Source organism: Castanea sativa, chromosome 12, assembly GCF_040712315.1.
Source record: "Castanea sativa cultivar Marrone di Chiusa Pesio chromosome 12, ASM4071231v1".
Taxonomy (NCBI): Eukaryota; Viridiplantae; Streptophyta; class Magnoliopsida; order Fagales; family Fagaceae; genus Castanea; species Castanea sativa.
The window spans coordinates 41871983-41891033 of NC_134024.1; the positions used below are offsets into that span (position 1 = coordinate 41871983).

Consider the following 19051-nt stretch of genomic DNA (forward strand, 5'->3'; position numbering starts at 1 on the left):
TGATCCAAAATTTAATAATCTTGGCATTACAATTTAATAACTGATCCAAAATTTGAGTAGAGCCGCTAGAGATGCTCATTATTATTAGTGAGGAAAAAATAAATTAAGGCCTCCAAAAATAAAAACCGAAAAAGATGTCACTCACTCACTTGTTCTCAAATTTGTATCCCTAATGAACACAAAAAGTGAGATAGAAAATTTATATTCCTCTCTAACGCACCCATTCTCTCCTATTCCTATCCTCCATTTCTATAAATGGAGAGAAAGGTCAAGCTTTTGATCCTTATCATTATAATTCCCAAGATGGTGATTGTTATCATTATTCATCATTGATAAATGTTGGGATGAGCCTCCTCCATTGAAGTTATTGCATCGTATGCTTCTCTGCCAATTCATGAAACTTTGCTCATCCTCTTCAAAACTATACGGATTGCTTGGAAAACTCCCACCATAATATACCACATTCTCAAACCTAGGAGCACCACCATTGGACCCAAAACGATCTGAAGATTGTTGAGTAGGAAAGCATCGAAGATTGGCAGCGTGCGCAGTTATGTACATTGAAGGATCTAAAATGCCCAAATGATGAGTTGGAGCCATAAGCGTAGGACGTGGCAAAGGCAAAGATCCTTGTGCATATTCACTTGCCCGCTTAGCTTTTCTTGCAGCACTCCTCTCCTTCTTATGCGCATTTTGATGGCCTCCCAGAGCTTGAGAACTGTAAAACTTTCTTGAACAAAATAAACAAGGAAATACTCTCGAAGTAGTTGTACTTGTGTCTTCTGCAACATGGGCTACTTTGACCTCATCTTCCATATTGCCTGTTACAAACAAAAATAAATAAACTCATAAGATAAATGTAAGCAAAATTCCTGAACTTAACCAACCTAAAGAAGACAACCAGAATGAATTTTAAATAAATATAGTTTTTTAGAACCTTCAAAAAAAAGAGTAGAAACAACGTTTGTTTGAGCAGTGTGTAGCAGAGGAGAGAGAGGAGGAAAAAGAAAGAGAACGAAGAAAAATGTACTGACTTTTGGGATTTTTGGCGTTTGATCTGATCAAAAAGGAGTAGAAAAGAGAGTTCAGAAGCCAAACTCTAAAAAGGAAGAGTTGGAAAATGTGAAGGAGTTTGGGACTGTAATAATTAAATAGATCAGTGCTTGACACTTAGACAGAGAGCGATGTATGGGAATGGGCTGAGAACAGAAGAGATAAGATGTTCCTGCATGCTAACTGCTAAGGTTACGACAGTGATTGGTGGCACATGGAATCATCTCCCTCTCTCTCTCTGACAATTTAGCGATTTCATGAACTTATTGGGTTCACTTTGGCTTCTCTTTGCAACACTCTTTATTACTCTTTTGTTTTTAGTTTCATTTCCCAGGTTAATTTACTAGACTACTTTTCATGATTCCCCAGGCTGCTGACTAAGATTATCAAACTAATTAATTTTTTTTTCTTTTAATTACTGGTGTAAAAGACAGTGTTGCCTTTGCTCAGTTAAACTAGCTTTGATTATACGAGTGGCAACTTTATTAATCGAATAACAGTTGAGTCTGCAAGTTTTTATTGATTCTTATCTTGACCTATCATTAACTATTTTACTCTTACTAAATATTAACTGCTTGCCACTTAGACAATTATTTGTGAAGTCTCAATTGTTAGTATTAATCGAGGGCGTAGGGTGGGTTGGGTTATCATGTTCAAAGTTCAAAATTCAGAATTCAGAAACAAATGAGGTGGCAGATAAGTAGTGGACAGAGAGGGAGGCAAATCAGTGAGAAGGAAGACAGAGGTGTCAGAAGTCATCAGAATAGGTAAGCTTACAATTACATAACATGATAGATCGATAGGTTTAATTGTCATCTCCAATAGCCAGCCAATATGGAAGGACTGTGTTTTGTGTATGTGACTCATTAAAAGCTGAAGTCTGTGAGGTCCCCCCAACTTGGTCTGGTACCCGTAGGTGGTTGGTTTGGTTGCCTTAATAATATATTGCAGCAAATGGCTCATGTCTGTTGCATTCCTCTGCTTTTTTTTCTTTTTTCTTTTTTTTTTTATATATAGATGATGATGATATGATATAACAGTGGGCTAACAAAACAACAGTCTTCTCTGCACCGCCAATCTCATGCAATTTGTCACCTTCACCCATTCCTTGCATTAATTTGCTATTCGCTATTTGCATTCAGCCCCCCAAACCTGCTATATTGACAATTAACAAGAGGTGACAAACATCTCTCAAGATCCCGACTTTATTAACTCTACTTGAATTTCGCTGCGGCTCTACTTTTACCATGGTAAATATCAGACCTCCAAGAATTGAACCAAAATTAATGAAGACCCACTAAATTAGTGTAAAGGATGGTATTATATGCAATCCTCCCATGTATCCAAAAATGAGGTAAGACTTATTCTTTAATTAAATTCAAATATATAATTGAATTTCGTTCGATTTTCTTCACAAATGATTATAATATTTGTGTTAAATCAATACAATCAAGAATTTTGATCTGGTAATGAAGAACAATCATCAAGAATGAACGGTATAGATTAAAACTGTACCTCTCTAAAAAAAATATCATCAAGTATTTGAATTTAATTAAATGTGCTGCAATCATCACGAGTAGATGTTATAGGTTAAAACTATACCTCTCTCAAAAACTAAATACAATCAAGTATTTGAATTTAATTAAGTGAGCTTAATGCAAGTTCTATCTCAAAAACGATATCTAAATTTAAGTGTGCAAGGGAGAAGGTCAAAATGCAAATTAATCTTGTTATAAGGATCGTGTTACAACATTATTTAAAGATAGAAGCGTGTTTATAAATATAAGGATGACACGGATTAATCAAGTTAATTAATGTACATTTTTCTTTTCTTTTCTTTATCGGATGGATACTACTAAAGAAACTGATTCCAAATGTACGGATAACAGGTTCATCAAACAAAGTGGATGATGCTTTCACAACATTTCCAATAGTTTCTCTATATTTTTGTACTTTTTGAACAGTAAATAGTGATATTTAACTTTTACCTACCTACTTTTTCAAATACATCTTCCAACAGATTTTCTATCATTTCTCTATATCATTTAAATATTATTTCTTATTTCATTATTTATTCTTTTTTTAACAACTATATTATTCAATGAGAAGTGTTACGTCCACAACTTTTTTTGCAATACTTTCACAACAAAATTTATGTGAAAAATTGTTACTAGTTCTAATTTGAACCTACCACTAAAATTATTTTTCTACTCACCAATATTAACTAATAACAATCTGTTACTTAAAATTTATTGTGAAAATATTGTGGTAGCATTTCTCAATTAGGATTTTTTTATTCTTTATATTATTTTTCATTTCTTTCATTTCATTTTCATTCATACGTTTCATTTCTTTTTTTCTTTTTCTTTTTTTTTCTTTTTTTCCCTCCACACACGTGTCCAGTGTCCTATCTCTATCCCCCCTCCCCCATTCTTTTATTTTCTTTTTCTCCTTCATTCAAGAACATTCCAGCGAATCCAGCTCTCATTCTCTCTTTCTTTCTCCAGCTCTCTCTGTTTCTTTTTTTTTTACTTGATTTCAGAACATTCACCAGCTCTCTCTACGATAAGAAAAGAAAGAAAAGAGGCATAGAGAGAAAGAACAAGAGAGATGGGTCATTGTGTCGTCGCTCATCTTCATCCCCAACGTAGTCCAGATGGGTCAGATGGCTTTTGTCTTCTGTCATCTTCTTTTCTTTTCTTTTCTTTTTTTTTATTGTTATGATTTGATTAATTTTAAAATTGTGTTTTTGAGTTTGTATTCTGATAATCTGATTATGCTTGAGTTTAGAGATGTTTGAGAGAAAGATTGTTGTGTTTATAGCTGTGAGAGGAGAGAGAAATAATTGTTTTTTTATTGAGATGTATGAATTTTTTAAGTAGAAAAATTCATTTGCAGTTGCTACAGTGTTCTCTAGATCAAGAGAACGACTATAGCAACTTCAAAAAAAATTTGGAAAAGTTTTGCATATAAAGAATCAGTTGGAGCTAGTTTTTTGGGCTTACTCTCCAAAATATAGATTTAGCTAATCTATTGGAGATGCTCTCAATCAAAGATATGGTTTGTTAGGTATTATTTATTGTGAGATCATTGGCTTCGATGTTCTACTTGAGTGTCATACAATGGATCATATCTTATCTAAGGTGCTAAATGATGTAAGCAATGGGAAGAGTCAGGGTACTTGATGTTGAATGACTTTCTCTTTAGGGGAAATTGGCTATGTCAACCTAAAGGATCTTTGGGATTGTTTGAAGAACTACATGCTAGTAGATTTTGTGGATATTTTGATCAAGGCAGAATAGAAACTCTTGTGAAGAAAGATACTGTTTTTGGGCATAATTGTCAAATCATGAATCGTATCGTTAATTGATTTTTAATTTTTTTGTATCGTATATCGTATTAAATTGTGTATCGTAAGATATACAAACACCTAATAAAATTATAAAATAATTATAGATATACATATATATAAAAGGTATATTCATTATAAATTCGAAATACATTTAACTAATGACCAATTTAATCATAACTTATGTAATAAAATTTAACAAAGCTAACTAAATAAATCAAATTAACTTATGTTTATAACTTGCACGTTCAAATTGATTAAACTCAGAAGTGATAATACATTATATATGAACCAAAATAAAATATCTTTTCATCATCTTTAATAATCAACTCCATCTAAGTCAATGTATCATCATGTTCAGTGTGGGGACAAAAGGCCCTAGATACGTTTTTGAGTCATGGGCTTGAGTTGAGGACGTTTTTTTGTCCGAGGACGGGTTAATGGTAATAACGATATCAAACTTACAGCCCCGGAAGCAAATATGGCAAGTGAGGTGAATGTAAATAATCCGAGGAAGACTACCTCCTCGGCTGAGTACAGCAATGATCAAGTGGTACGTCATATTAACTAAAATGATATTTTAGAAGGTCTGGGAGATGAAGATATGTTGAAAAAGGGGCACAGAGAGCAAGGAGGGTAAGAAAAAGATCTAAGAGAAAGCTGCTACCACCGCATTGAATGCTCTATGCCAAAGTCTCTAGCCGCATTTACGAGGAAGTGATACCTGAACAGTAATTTTCAGTCTTACAGCTATTACCTAGAGACTTCCAAAAGAGGGGGATGGGACAAGTATCAAAGGGAGCAATCTGAATCTAGAGGAGAGGAGAAGGGACTATAAGAGGAGAACAGGTCATGTAGCACCAGGGGAGGAGGATATTTGTAAAGAATCTTTTAAGTAAGAAGAAATATAAACATTTGGTTCTCGTCTTTAGTCCAAGGATAAATTTCATCCTATAAACTTGTTCATCTACACGGTTTTGTGATCTTGGGTCATTGCCATTACCGTTCAAGCTCATTAGAATCAAGATTTCTAACTCACACTTTACAAATTCATTGTATCGAGCTCTTTGGGCCTACGTCCTCCTTCTTGTTAAGCCGGGGCACCAAATTGTGACCTTACAATTGGCGCTGTCTGTGGAAAATTTTGGATTTTTAGTGAGTCTAAAGTTTGTTCATGGCAAATTCAAGTCCACACCAAGTAGAGTCCAGGGGGTCTCAGCATCAGGATGATGTTCACACTATTGAAAAAGGTGGAGATCGGGAGGGAAGTGTACATACTACCCATACGAGCAGGAGCCAGTCACGAGGTGGAAGCAGGATCTCCCATGAAGAGAGGGCCAGGGCCATGCAGGTGGAAATTGACAGTTTGAAAAGAAAGTTACGTCATGAACGACAGAGGCAGATTCAGTCCATTTCTGACTCTTCTTCTGGTGAGAATGAGAATGAGGGGGATAGCTATAGGCAAAGGTCAATAACTCCCCCTAGTGAGTTTTACCCGTATGAAGATAGTGGCCATCATAATTGCAACAAGAGGAGTTCATCCACCAAGGGTTTAGGAACTGATGCTATGGGTAGGGCGCTGAATCAGATTTCTAAGTCTCCCTTCACATATAAGGTTGAAGGGGGAAAGCTTCCTCGGCATTTCACTCAGCCAACGTTCACCATGTATAATGGTCGAACTGACCTTGTAGAACACGTAAGCCATTTCAACTAGAGGATGGCTATGCACTCCAAGAATGAAAAATTGATGTGCAAGGTTTTCCCATCCAGCTTGGGGCCTGTTATGATGAGATGGTGTGATGGACTAGGATCAAGGTCCATTAATTCCTTTAAGGAACTCATTCGGGTATTTGGATCTCGCTTCATTACATTTAGTAGAGTCCCTCAGCCTCTGGATTCTTTGTTGTCCATGGCCATGCGAGAGAGTGAAACCTTAAAAATGTACACAGATAGATATTGGAAGATGTTCAATGAGATAGATAGGGACTTTGATGATGTGGCCATTAGAACTTTCAAGGTCGGCTTACAATGCCGAGCATGGTTTAAGGAAGTCATTAACTGGGAAATCGGTCAGTAGTGTACGCCAACTGATGGACCGGATTGATAAATATAAGCGGGTTAAGGAGGACTAGCAGTTAGGTAAAGGAAAGGCAAAGGTGGTCTCTCAAGATATGAGGGACTTCAAGTCGAACAAATACAATGACAATTGTCCTCGGCAAGACTTCACCAGGCAGATTGGGGCTGGTATTATGCCACAGGCTGTAAACACAGTATTCCGAAAGCCAGTCCATCAAATTCTGGAGAAAATGAAGAATAAACCATACTTTAAATGACCTAACAAGATGAATGGAGACCCTGCAAGACATAATCAGAACCTTCATTGTCAGTACCACCAAGAGCACGGACATACCACCGAGAACTGTAAAAATCTGTGGTATCATTTGGAGCAATTGGTTAAGGAAGGAAGGTTACAACATTTCCTATATAAGCCCAATGGGCAAGCTAGTCACACAGGTTCAGGTACTCAAGGGAACACCTCTTCGAGGCCTCCATTGGGCACCATTAATGTCATCTTTGCAACCCTTGAAAATGCAGATTCATGCCCCTCCCGGGTAATGACTGTGGCTCGCCCACTATCCGAGAACTCTAATCATGGGCTGAAGAGAGCAAAGGTTGCACTGTAATTGGAACTGAGCTTCTCGGAGAATGATAAGATTGAAACTATACAGCCACATGATGATGCTCTGGTGGTCACACTCAGGATAGGGGGTATGACGTGAGGCGTGTTATGGTGGATCAGGGTAGTGGGGCGGAAATTATGTATCCCTACTTGTATAGAGGTTTAGGATTAAAACCAAAAGATTTGACTAGTTATGATTCACCTCTAGTAGGTTTTGATGGGAAGATGGTTATACCAATGGGACAAGTCAAGTTGCCGGTATAGACAGGGTTAGAAGTTGTGGAGGTCAACTTCATAGTGGTGGATGCATATTCTCCATACATGGCCATTGTGGCAAGTACTTGGCTTCACGCCATAGGGGTTGTCCCCTCCACTTTGCATTTGAAGGTGAAATATCCATCTAGGAATCCGGTTAAAGAGCTGATCGGAAGCAAGTCTACAGCGAGACAATGTATGGTGGCTGTAATGAGACATTAGTTTGGAGTTAGGTCATCGGCATCAGATTATCATGATTTGTAGCAATTAAAGGAGCCGACGTTATCAAGGGATCTATCGGTGGAAACCGAATGTGAAGCCTTGGAGCGAGTTGCTATAGGTGACAATAAAGAAAATTATTTTCAAATAGGCACCCAGCTACCTCCTCAGGAGGAGGAAATAGTAAAGTTCCTTAAGGGAAATCTTGATATCTTTGCTTGGAATTCTTATAAGGCCCCGGGGGTCGATTCGAGTTTCATTTGTCATCATTTGAATATCAACCCTGTTGTGGTACCAAAGAAGTAGTCACCTCGGCGATCGTCTAAAAAGCATTCTAATGCTGTCAAAGAAGAAGTAATTAAGCTCAAGAAACCAGGAGCTATCAAAGAAGTGTTTTATCCAGATTGGTTGGCTAATACAGTGATAGTTAAGAAGAAGAATGGCAAATAGCGGGTCTGCGTAGACTTTACTAACTTGAATAAGGCGTGTCCCAAAGATCCTTTCCCCATGCCTCGCATTGATCAGTTGGTGGATGCCACGCTAGGCATCCTTAGATGAGTTTCCTAGATGCTTTTCAAGGATATCACCAAATACATTTGGCTCTGGATAATCAGGAGAAAACAACCTTCGTTACTCCTACTGGAAATTATCATTATAAGGTAATGTTTTTTGGTTTGAATAATGCAGGGGCTACTTATCAAAGGATGATGACTCGGATGTTCGAGTCTCAGCTGGAAAAGAGCATTGAAGTTTATGTGAATGACATGGTGGTAAAGAGTAAATTGGTGTCTGAGCATGTGAGAAATCTTGAAAACGTTTTCGAGACACTAAGGAAGTATAAGTTACGCATAATGCTTCCAAATGCTCTTTTGGTATAGGGTCTAGTAAATTTCTAGGCTTCATGGTTACACATCATGGAATTGAAGTTAATCCTAACCAGGTTAAGGTTATTAATTGTTTGCAACCACCTCGTAATCCTAAGGAAGTTCAGAGATTGACAAGAATGATGGCTACTTTGAATCGGTTTATTTCTCAGGTCGCAGACAAATGTAGGCCTTTCTTCCAGCTACTGAATAAATGGAAATGATTTGAATGGACTGAGAAATGTGCATTGGCTTTTCAACAGCTCAAAGAGTATCTTTTTCGGCCACCTATTATGTCTAGGCCGAAAGTAGATAAGGTACTGTTTGCTTATGTCACTGTAGTTTCCCATGTTAGCTTGGTGCTAATAAGGGTCGACAACAGTGTTCAGAGACCGGTTTATTACGTAAGTAAATCATTACACGTAGTTGAGATTCGCTACTTACTGCTGGAAAAAGTCATTCTAGCGGTGGTGCATGCCACGCGGAAGCTTCCCCATTACTTCCAGTCTTACACAGTTGTGGTTTTAACCCAACTCCCGCTCAGGTCTCTGCTTCGGAGTGCTGATTATATGGGAAGGATTGCCAAGTGGGGAATAATCTTGGGGGCTTTTGATATAAAGTATATGCCACGCACCTCTGTAAAGGGTCAGGTTCTTGCTGATTTAGTGGCCGAATTTGTTGAGCCCTCATTAAAAGAACATACGAAAAGGTCGGACAAGGATGAAAAATCAGTTGGCATGATCTCCCTGAAGGAGTCTTTGTCATGGAAGGTGTACATGGATGGTGCAACAAATCAACGAGGATTTGGAATGGAGCTGGTTATAATATCTCCAAATAAGATCGTTATCAAAAAATCTTTAAGAATGGGTTTCTCAGCCATGAATAATGAAGCTGAGTATGAAGCTTTGCTAATAGGGATGAATATGGTTCGGAAAATGGGAGGCAAGAATGGGCTTAAGGTTAATTGTAGGCTAGGTGGAAAGGGAGCTAGAAGCCAGAGACTCAAGAATGCAGGAGTATTTAAGTCAGGTTAGAGAATTGCAATCAAATTTTGAATCTTTCACTTTGGTGCAAATTTCCAGAAAGAGGAACACACATGCCGACTTTTTAGCCACCTTGGCAACGTCCTTGGCACAGAGTTTACCTTGGGTTATTCTAGTGGAAGACTTGTATACGCCTACTAAGATAAATGTAAACGTAGTCCAAGTTCATCAGATCAAAGTGGGACCTAGCTGGATGGACTCTGAAGAAAAATCTGAGGCCGACAAGGTATGTAGGAAGGCTCTTTAGTTTTGGTTATCCGAGGACCAAAAGTTGTACAAGGGCTCTTTTGCTGGACCATATCTGCTGTGCATGCACTCTGAAGCAATAGAGTTACTGCTAGAAGAACTGCATGAGGGGATTTGTGGAAGTCATACAGGAGGAAGATCCTTGTCTCATAGAGCCCTCACTCAAGGATATTGGTGGCCTAATATGCAGAAGGATGCACTGGAGTATGTAAAAAAGTGTGATCAGTGTTAGAGGTTCAATCCCAACATTCATCAACTGGGGGGAGTCCTCAATCCTTTATCCAATCCTTGGCCTTTTGGTCGATAGGGCTTGGATATTGTAGGACATTTCCCCAAGTCAGCCTGGAATAAAAGATTTCTACTGGTTGGCACGAATTACTTTACTAAATGGGTTGAGGCTGAACCATTATCAAATATCAGAGATCTAGATGCAAAAAGGTTTGTTTGGAAGAATATTGTCACCCGGTTTGGGATTCCTCATACCCTTATCTTGGATAATGGTGTTCAGTTTGATAGCAAGGCCTTTAAAAGGTATTGTTGTGATCTTGGTATTACAAATAGATATTCTACTCCGGCTTATCCACAGGAGAATGGACAGGCCGAGACTGTTAACAAGGTAATTGTTAATGGGCTTAAGAAGAGGTTGGATGATGCTAAGGGGAGATGGGTAGAGGAGTTGCCTTATGTCCTTTGGACTTATAGGACTACACCCCACAGGTCCATGGGAGAAACTCCTTTTTCGATGACTTATGGAGCCGAAATGGTAATTCTACTCGAGACAGGTTTCCCAACGCTGAGGTCGAGCTCTTTTAGTCCGAGAGACAATAATGTATTGTTAGAGAAGATTTTGGACTTGGTTGAAGAACGAAGGGAAAATGCTATGGTTCAATTAGCGTACTACCAGCACAAGCTTAAACAAGGTTATGACTCGAATGTTAAGCTAAGACCATTGGCGCCAGGGGATTTGGTGTTAAGGAAAGTTTTGGGTACGGCAAAAAATCCAGCTTAGGGAAAACTAGGGCCAAATTGGGAAGGGTCATATCGCATTACTTCAGTAGCTGGAATAGGAGCTTATTATCTGGAAAATATGGATGATAAGGTTGTACCACGTCTTTGGAATGTAAATAACCTGCGAAGGTATTATTATTAATGAAGTATTTTCCAGTTTAAAATGTAGTTTACTACATTATGTGTTACATTTATTGCATCTCTAAGAATCAAACAGAACATTGGCTATGCCTGGCTCTTCGGACCACATACCTTGAGAAAATGGATATCTTCCATTGTCTCTAAGAATCAAACAGAACATTGGCTATGCCTAACTCTTTGGACCACATACCTTGGAAAAATTGATATCTTCCATTTTCTCTAAGAATCAAACAGAATATTGATTATGCCTGGCTCTTCGGACCACATATCTTGGAAAATTGATATCTTCCATTATCTTTAATTGATATCTTCCATTATCTTTAAGAATCAAACAGAACATTGGCTATGTCTGGCTCTTCGGACCACATACTTGGGGAAAATTGATATCTTCCATTATCTTTAAGAATCAAACAGAACATTGACTATGTCTAGCTCTTCGGACCACATACCTAGGGGAAATTGATATATTCTATTATCTCTAAGAATCAAACATAATCTTAGATATGCCTGGATCCTTGGACCACACACCTTGGAAAAATTGATATCTGCCAACTATTTAGTTAAGTCAATGTATAGACTTTTAGTCGTGCTTAGTCCCCTAGATTGCCTACGTCAGGTAATTTACCACCTAAGCTATTTTTCTAAGTGTTAGTATTCATATTTATTATGGTTTTTTTCTCTGACCGCATATATTGTGGATTTCCAGAAAAATGATCTAGATAATTGGAAGTCCATGAGCATCACTTAAAGCATTTGTAGATATAATATGTATATTGTTTGATCTGTTCAATATCTGAATGCCTAACAAAAGTATCATATTTATGAAGGATGATGCGATTGCTTATTCTGCTGTAATGTGTTAATTTGGGGAATGTCTTATGGTCTCCAAGGTTAACTATTGTCTCCCTAATTAAGTGCTAATAAAAATGGGAATTACATAGGAAAAGCATACAAGCATAACTCTCATTGATGAGTCCATAAAAACCATTAAGGTCGTCCATCTTAATGGACGATCATTGCGTCATAAGTAGGCCATCAAAGATAGATGAGTAACCACCCAACACATTCAATAACGACCATCAAAGGTCTTAAACTCTCTCATCAAGATAAAGAACGTTACAATTAGGATAATAATCACCCTCATTTATGTCCAACAGCTACCTAAGTCACCTATAAAAGGGACAATCTGTCCATTTTCTAAGGTACGTCAAAAACCACTACAAATTGCTATCTATAGTAAAAAAGATATAGGCCGATACTAACTTAAGCATCGGAGACTCCCCCACTGGGCACAATACGATGGTCTCTTCGATCAACTCTCTTTATCTTGCAGGTCCTACAAGATCGTCTAAAGCTCCGGATTAAATGAGTGATCCAACTGACGATTTTGGCATCATCAGTTTGGCTCCGTCTGTAGGGAGGGTAAGTAGCCATCTAGCTCTTCCTGCAACAAAGGGTTCACTCAGTTTAATGGAGAATCATCAACACCAAAATACCAGATCTAGAGTACCCGATGGATGATACTCAATGGTCATCTTTTTACTTTGCACATATCCATTTCTTCAATGAAGTTATTTAAATTTAAATTGGAGCCACGATGAGAAAGATAGAGGTATTACCAAGACACCTTCGTCATCAAAGCACGACTTGTCAACTATTCAAACGGACGATAATGAGAGAACCTAGATCCAAGGTCTCAAATTTGAGGATTTGGTTGCAAGACACCTCCCATTATCTAGATAATAAATAAATAGAAAGATCACTAGGATGCTGTCAACAATGAAAGTACGACTCCCAGCGGCAACACATGATTGGACTGGTCGTCGACGACGTGAGAACTTCATAACACGTGACCTTCAACTTGGGTAGACCTTAAAGGAATGGTCCAGCTCCTGGATCTTAAGGTAAGATGAGTTTCTTCTCATTCTGTTAAATGATTTTAATTACCACATCTTGTTAAAAGATCTAGAAGACTAGAAGTCTAAAAACATAATAAACTCGTCCAAAACTTTAGAAACATAACAGAGGAGTTTACTATATTAAGTATCCTTTTGTTAAAAGAAAAAAAAAAAAAAAAGTGATTGAAGGTGGTCATATAATTTCCAGCCACCCAAGTCAAATATGATGAAATTACCATAGGAGAACTTTCTTTCTTAGTTTCACCGGTTCCCCATTGTTTTTAGTTTGCATGAAATGTGGAACCAGACTTCAATAGAACATAATTACCTTACCAAAATTGTGATCTTAAATATGGGTATTAAAAAAAAAAAAAGGTAATGAATACCTTGATTGTTATAAATTGCATCAGTTAAACCAGTCTCTTTGAGATCCTCGCCATTAAAGCCAAATATAATTATATATTATGGCCTAATTGATATCCTAATTATAGCCAAAAAAGGGTTTTACACCTTTACTACATTTCCTATTATAACACGAGGAGATCATTTTGTCTCTTTATAGCATTAAATAATTGGTATACTGATAGCATCTTGGTTGATATGCATATATTATACCATTAATTATGACTTTTTATTTCACTACTTTTTCCTAATGCATCTTGCTAAGATATATATTAAAAAAAAAAAAGTGAAATATTATTGCATTGCCAAAGATAATAAATCTTAATTTTCGACATTAGAGAAAGTTGAAGCCAAAATTTTGTCTTACCGAAATTATATCATAATTTTAGAGTTTAGACACTACAGAGGCTAAAGTCAAATTCTACCATCTTACCAAATTTAGAAACACTAAATTTGGAAATAAGAGAAAATCCAATAAGCCTAGTTGGGCCAACCTAATCAGTATTAGGTAGGCGGAAGCCAATGATAATGAATATTCTATTTTTTTTGCTACAACTGCACCTTGTGAAAACTGTCATGATTTACGTATATTTGGCAAAAATGTTATATATACATGTCCAAGAAAACTAATCTTGAAGCGGTCATCTATGAGATTGAAAACATTCACAAAAGAGATGTATAAAAAATAAAGCCTCTTGTCCTACCAGCCATCATATCCCTCAAGCCTTTCCTCGGATTTAAAGCCATCGACTCCTCCTCAGCTTCGCTATCTGCTTTGGCAATTACCAGAGGGGGAAAACTGGTTGTTGTCTTGTCGGGCTCACTCTCGGTGTCCGAGAGGTCAATAGGATTGATCCACTCCTCTTCTTCCTTTTCTAGTTGGAATTTGTCTATTTCTTCTTCAAGTGACAATTGAGAGGAGGAAGACTCTTACCTGGGAGCTGCTACTTCAGAGTGTCTAAGGGGAATTGCAGCTATTGGTCGTATGAAAAAGATGACAGAGGGATCGTCAAGCAGGTCCCGTGAGGCCAGGAATCCTGATTTGGAGACGTCTATCCTTCTACGTCTACGGTCACCCGTGATGATCGTGTTACCAATGTCTTGGAAGGTAGTCGGTAGGGGTTCAAAGCCCAGGATGAGATGGGCTGCCCTCAACTGCCCGTCTTCACTCACAAACACCTTGGATCTTAAAACTCTATTAAGGTCCTAGATGTTGGAGAGACTTAAGCGGGGTGCTACGTGTTGTTTATCTATAAAAACATCCAGGAAGCCAAACATGGTTAGACCGATAACGACGGCGATTCGAAAGGAAACTAAAGTACAATAAAAATATGAATGATAAAGTTAGGAGAACTAAACCCCATGCCGAGGGACCTAATCCTATAGAGTCACACCTGGTGTTCCCTCCTCAACTAGACAGTAAGGATCGTTGTACCACTCCCCAGAGGTGATTAGGTAGTCGTCCTTCATGCCTTTGTTAGATTTGGGAAGACACAATATGGGCCTAACGATGTTAGACCTAAACTTGAGGTAATATCCCACATCCTTAAGTGAGCAACACTCATACATATGGACAACGTCGTGCCATGTGAGTCTCAAGCCCATCTGCTCATTGAGAGCGTCAACACAGCCTAAGATTCTAAATACGTTAGACGCACATTGGTGCAGGCATAATCTATGGTTATATAGGTAATCTCGGGTTACATTTCCCATGGGAAGTGTCATTCCTCCTTCTAAAAATGCGATTATGGGAATGACAACTTCCCCTTCTTCCCTATTGGTATATATTTGGTCTGGGGCACAGTACCTCAAACCCACTCCCTAGGGAATGTGGTATTTAGCTCAGAAGCCCTCCATATTGGCAAAAGTGTCTACTAAACATTTTATGCTACCCATATGGATGAAATAAAAATGAAGATTTAAGGAAAAAGGGGTAAAATTAAGAGGCTGAGGAGAATGGCTGAGGAGAAAAAGAATTTCGCAGCGTGAAAACTTACGGAGGAAAGAACAGATGACTCTTCAGGGACTTCTTGGAAACTAAGAGAGAAAATAATTCTTAAGGGCTAATTGATTTGCAAAGTGAGGAAAGATAAGAAAGTTACACCCTCCCAAACGTTTTATATGAAAGGTGTAAATACAGCGGGAGTTATCCCGCTGAAAATTTAGGGGAAATATCTTAGCCGTTAGATCTACATCCTATCGTTGAACGTGGAGGACAGAGTGCCGCCTAGAGCATTTAATGGGGGCGTCGTGGGCTTCGAAGCGACAGGAACAGTTTCCAAGGAGGGAAACTACATTCTCACATGTGGAAATTCGGGAAGTGTGTAATTGTCGTTGAGTTTGGTCAAAACTCCAATTTTATCCTTGGATGGGGAAGAAAATGAAGTTTTGAGGGGCTATTGTGGGGACAAAAGGGCCAAGATACATTTTTGGGCCATGGGCTTGAGTCAAGGACGTTTGCTTGTCCGAGGACGGGTTAATGGTAATAACAATATCAAACTTACAACCCCAGAAGCAAATGTGGCAAGTAAGGTGAATGTAAATAATCCAAGGAAGACTACCTCCTCGGCTGAGTTCAGCAAGGATCAAGTGGTACATCATATTAACTAGAATGATATTTTAAAAGGTTTAGGAGATGAAGATATGTTGAAAAAGGGGCACAGAGAGCAAGGAGGGTAAAAAAAAGATTTGAGGGAAAGCCGCTATCACCGCATTGAATGCTCTGTGCCAAAGTCTCTGGCCGCATTTATGAGAAAGTGATACATGAATAGTGATTTTCAGCCTTATAGTTATTACCTAGGGACATTAAAAGAAGGGGATGGGACAAGTATCAAAGGAGCAATCTGAATCTAGAGGAGAGGAAAAGGGACTATAAGAGGAGGACAGGTCCTGTAGCAACAGGGGAGGAGGATATTTGTAAAGAATCTTAAAAGTAAGAAGAAATATAAACATTTGGTTCTCGGCTTTAGTCCAAGGATAAATTTCATCCTATAAACTTGTTCATCTACACGGTTTTGTGATCTTGGGTCATTGCCATTACCGTTCAAGCTCATTAGAATCAAGATTTCTAGCTCACACTCTACAAATTCATTTTATCGGGCTCTTTGGGCCTACGTCCTCCTTCTTGTTGGGCCGGGGGACCAAATTGTGACCTTACATTCAACATCTTGCAAAATTATTTTTTCATAGACATTTTCTTCATTATTATCAACATTTACTCTTTTTTTTTAAATAATTTTTTATTTATATTTTCTTGGCATTCTAGCTTTTTAGACTCATAATAATAATAACAAAATAAAAAAAATAATTATTATATTTTCATTTAATACATTATTAATAGCATATAAAATAAAGTTGCACATATGATAGTGAGTGTTATGATTATAGTCTAAATTTTGTAGGAGAAAGAGAAGGGAGGAAAAAAAACTCATGGACTTGCTATTTTATTAGGCTCAATTAAGTTTCCCAATACTTTTGTGTTAAAAAAGTCTAACAACTTGTTTAAATCAAATAAAACCACAGATTTTAACAAAAAAACCCATTTTAAACCCATATGTCTATGTATCATATGATATGTATGATTCACCAATACGATACGATATGATTCATGAGCACTTACGATACGCCCTTACAATATAAAACTTTTTGTACACGATACAATACGTATTGGACGATACATATCACGTATTATACAATACTGACAACTATGCTTTCGGCATACTTGAATAGTGATATTATTCGCTTTGTACAGAAATTTCTAGTATATCAAATGGCCAAGGGAGGAGTCCAAAGTGCAACTTTGTTTTCCATAGTGGTTCACTTGAATGGAGTTCTTGAGTTATCATGATGGGAACTTTTTTTGGTGCTTCGAGAATACTTTGGAAGCTCTTAAGTGGCTGATTGCAATTCATTAGTGCCTTATATTCTCAATTTGATGGTCACTCAGAAGTTATGAATAAATTTCTTAGAAATTTGCTGAGAAGTTCATAAGGAGAGAATCCAAGGAAATGGGAATTAATTAATTATCCCTCAAGATGTGAAATCTCCTTTTGAAGTTGTTCATGATAGAAATCTAGTTCATCATATAGTTCCCTTACCCTTCTTCAATCAAGTGAAAGTAAGTATGAAAGCTAATGCTCATAGAAGAAGTTGGGAGTTCAAAGGGGGTTGCTTGTGTTTAACTTGTACAAAGAAAGATTCCCGGCTGATACTTGTAAGAGGCTCAAGCAAGGAAAGTTTGGTTCATGCAAAGTATTGATGAAGTTGGATGAAACAATTTGGGATGATCTGAATTTAAACTCGAGAACGAGTTTTTCTCAAAAGGGGAGTCTGACACCGGAGTAAAGTGGCAGCCACAAGCAGGATGGCATGAGGAATGTCCAAATAATCTTACAGCCCAATCCAATCAGATTCTTAAGTCCAACCAAGTTGATTTTCAAGCCCAGCAAATAAGGCCATTATTTTGATTGAATTTCCCAACAATTTCAAAAGATATTTAAGTCATTGTCTCCAAGAAGTCAAATAGCATTTATTTTGGGTTTTTTTCATTGAAATATTTAGCCTTTATATTTTAGTTCTCCTAGGCATACAAGTTATTTATTTTGTTTCTAGTTTCTATAAGTCAAATTTGAATATGATTTTGAAAATGTAATGTTTTAAATGCTATTTTCGTTACCCCATGCTTAGAGAACTCTTCTAAGTATTATATAAATCATTTGGCTGAATTGAATAAAATCATATTATAGTGTATTTTTAGATTATATAGCCTTTGTACTTGAGAAGATGGATTTCTTCTTTTAAAATTTTATCCCTTGAGTGGATTCCTTTCGGTGGCAAGTTTCAGTTTCTATATCTCTTTGAGTAGTGATATTTTGTATTCCATTGAACGGTGATCCAATTCAGTTATGTATCCTTAACTAAATTCGTTTGGGTTGTAATATCTATATCCCTTTGGGTTTGCTTTTGTGGTAAGCTTATTTATCCTTTTAATTCTCAAGTGTTCTTTTTTTCTTAAATTCCATATACCCCAGAAAATATAAAAAAAATATATGCATCCACCATTCCCTCATTTATCATATCAGATAAATTTGAGTAGCCCCATACGATTCTGGTATCATACAGGAAATTTTACAAAATCAAGGGCCCCGACCTCCTCCCTCTGCCCCAGGCCAATAGCCAAAGAGTTTATCATTCAATAATACTATCCCTATAAAAGAAAACCTAAATTTTAGTCCTACATCTCCCACGTGTTCTAAGAAGAAAAGAGGTAAATGCCAAAAATAATAGAATCAAAAAATAATAATTCAAAAAATATTAAGTGATATAACACTATTATTTCAAGTTATATTAAGTTTAACTTAAACCATCCCGAATGGATTCAAATTACATCTAATGTAACTTTAAAGAATGTTACATCATCTAATAACTTTTTATTTGATAAATAATTTAAAATTTTATTAATTGATTTACACACTCTACATTCTTAACACACATGCCAAATTTCAAATTAATTATACATTATTTACTATTTAATCCATCAACTCATCTTTCATACATAATTTTGAACTAGAAAAACTTGCACTTCAAATATATAATTGATGATTTAGTTATTGATCTTAGATTATTTTGAAATTTTGTAAGCAATTAGAATATACGAGGATAACGTAATATTCATCGGTAAATTTGTCAAAATTTGCATCCAATAAATAAATATTAAGTGGTATAACATTGCTTAAACCCAACTCATATATATATATAAGAAAATTATTTACAACTAAAATATTTTTCCTTTCCTCTAATTATCCTCCGATTATGAAAAATTACAGGGCCAGAAGAGATACAAGGATGGTATCAAAGAGCGAATGGTATCAAGAGCGAGAAGACACTATCAAAGA

At 37.0% G+C, this 19051-nt stretch overlaps 2 protein-coding genes across 2 annotated transcripts; one reads left to right on the forward strand and one right to left on the reverse strand.

The window, feature by feature from the left end:
• Positions 1-230: 230 nt before the first annotated feature.
• LOC142618765 (zinc finger protein 4-like) lies at positions 231-838 on the reverse strand. The gene has a single exon (XM_075791779.1). The coding sequence runs from the start codon at positions 814-816 to the stop codon at positions 250-252; it is 567 nt and encodes a 188-aa protein (XP_075647894.1). The 5' UTR covers positions 817-838; the 3' UTR covers positions 231-249.
• Positions 839-6744: 5906 nt separating this feature from the next.
• On the forward strand, positions 6745-7346 carry LOC142620699 (uncharacterized). Its single transcript, XM_075794025.1, has 2 exons — positions 6745-7074; positions 7164-7346. The coding sequence occupies exons 1-2, from the start codon at positions 6745-6747 to the stop codon at positions 7344-7346; spliced, it is 513 nt and encodes a 170-aa protein (XP_075650140.1).
• Positions 7347-19051: the final 11705 nt, after the last annotated feature.

Bases quoted from the DNA above. Each gene is read 5' to 3' on its own strand.
- LOC142618765 (XM_075791779.1), bottom strand. From the start codon at position 816: ATGGAAGATGAGGTCAAAGTAGCCCATGTTGCAGAAGACACAAGTACA.
- LOC142620699 (XM_075794025.1), top strand. From the start codon at position 6,745: ATGAATGGAGACCCTGCAAGACATAATCAGAACCTTCATTGTCAGTAC. The intron at 7,075-7,163 runs GTTGCACTGTAA...GGTCACACTCAG, and splicing joins ATGGGCTGAAGAGAGCAAAG to GATAGGGGGTATGACGTGAG.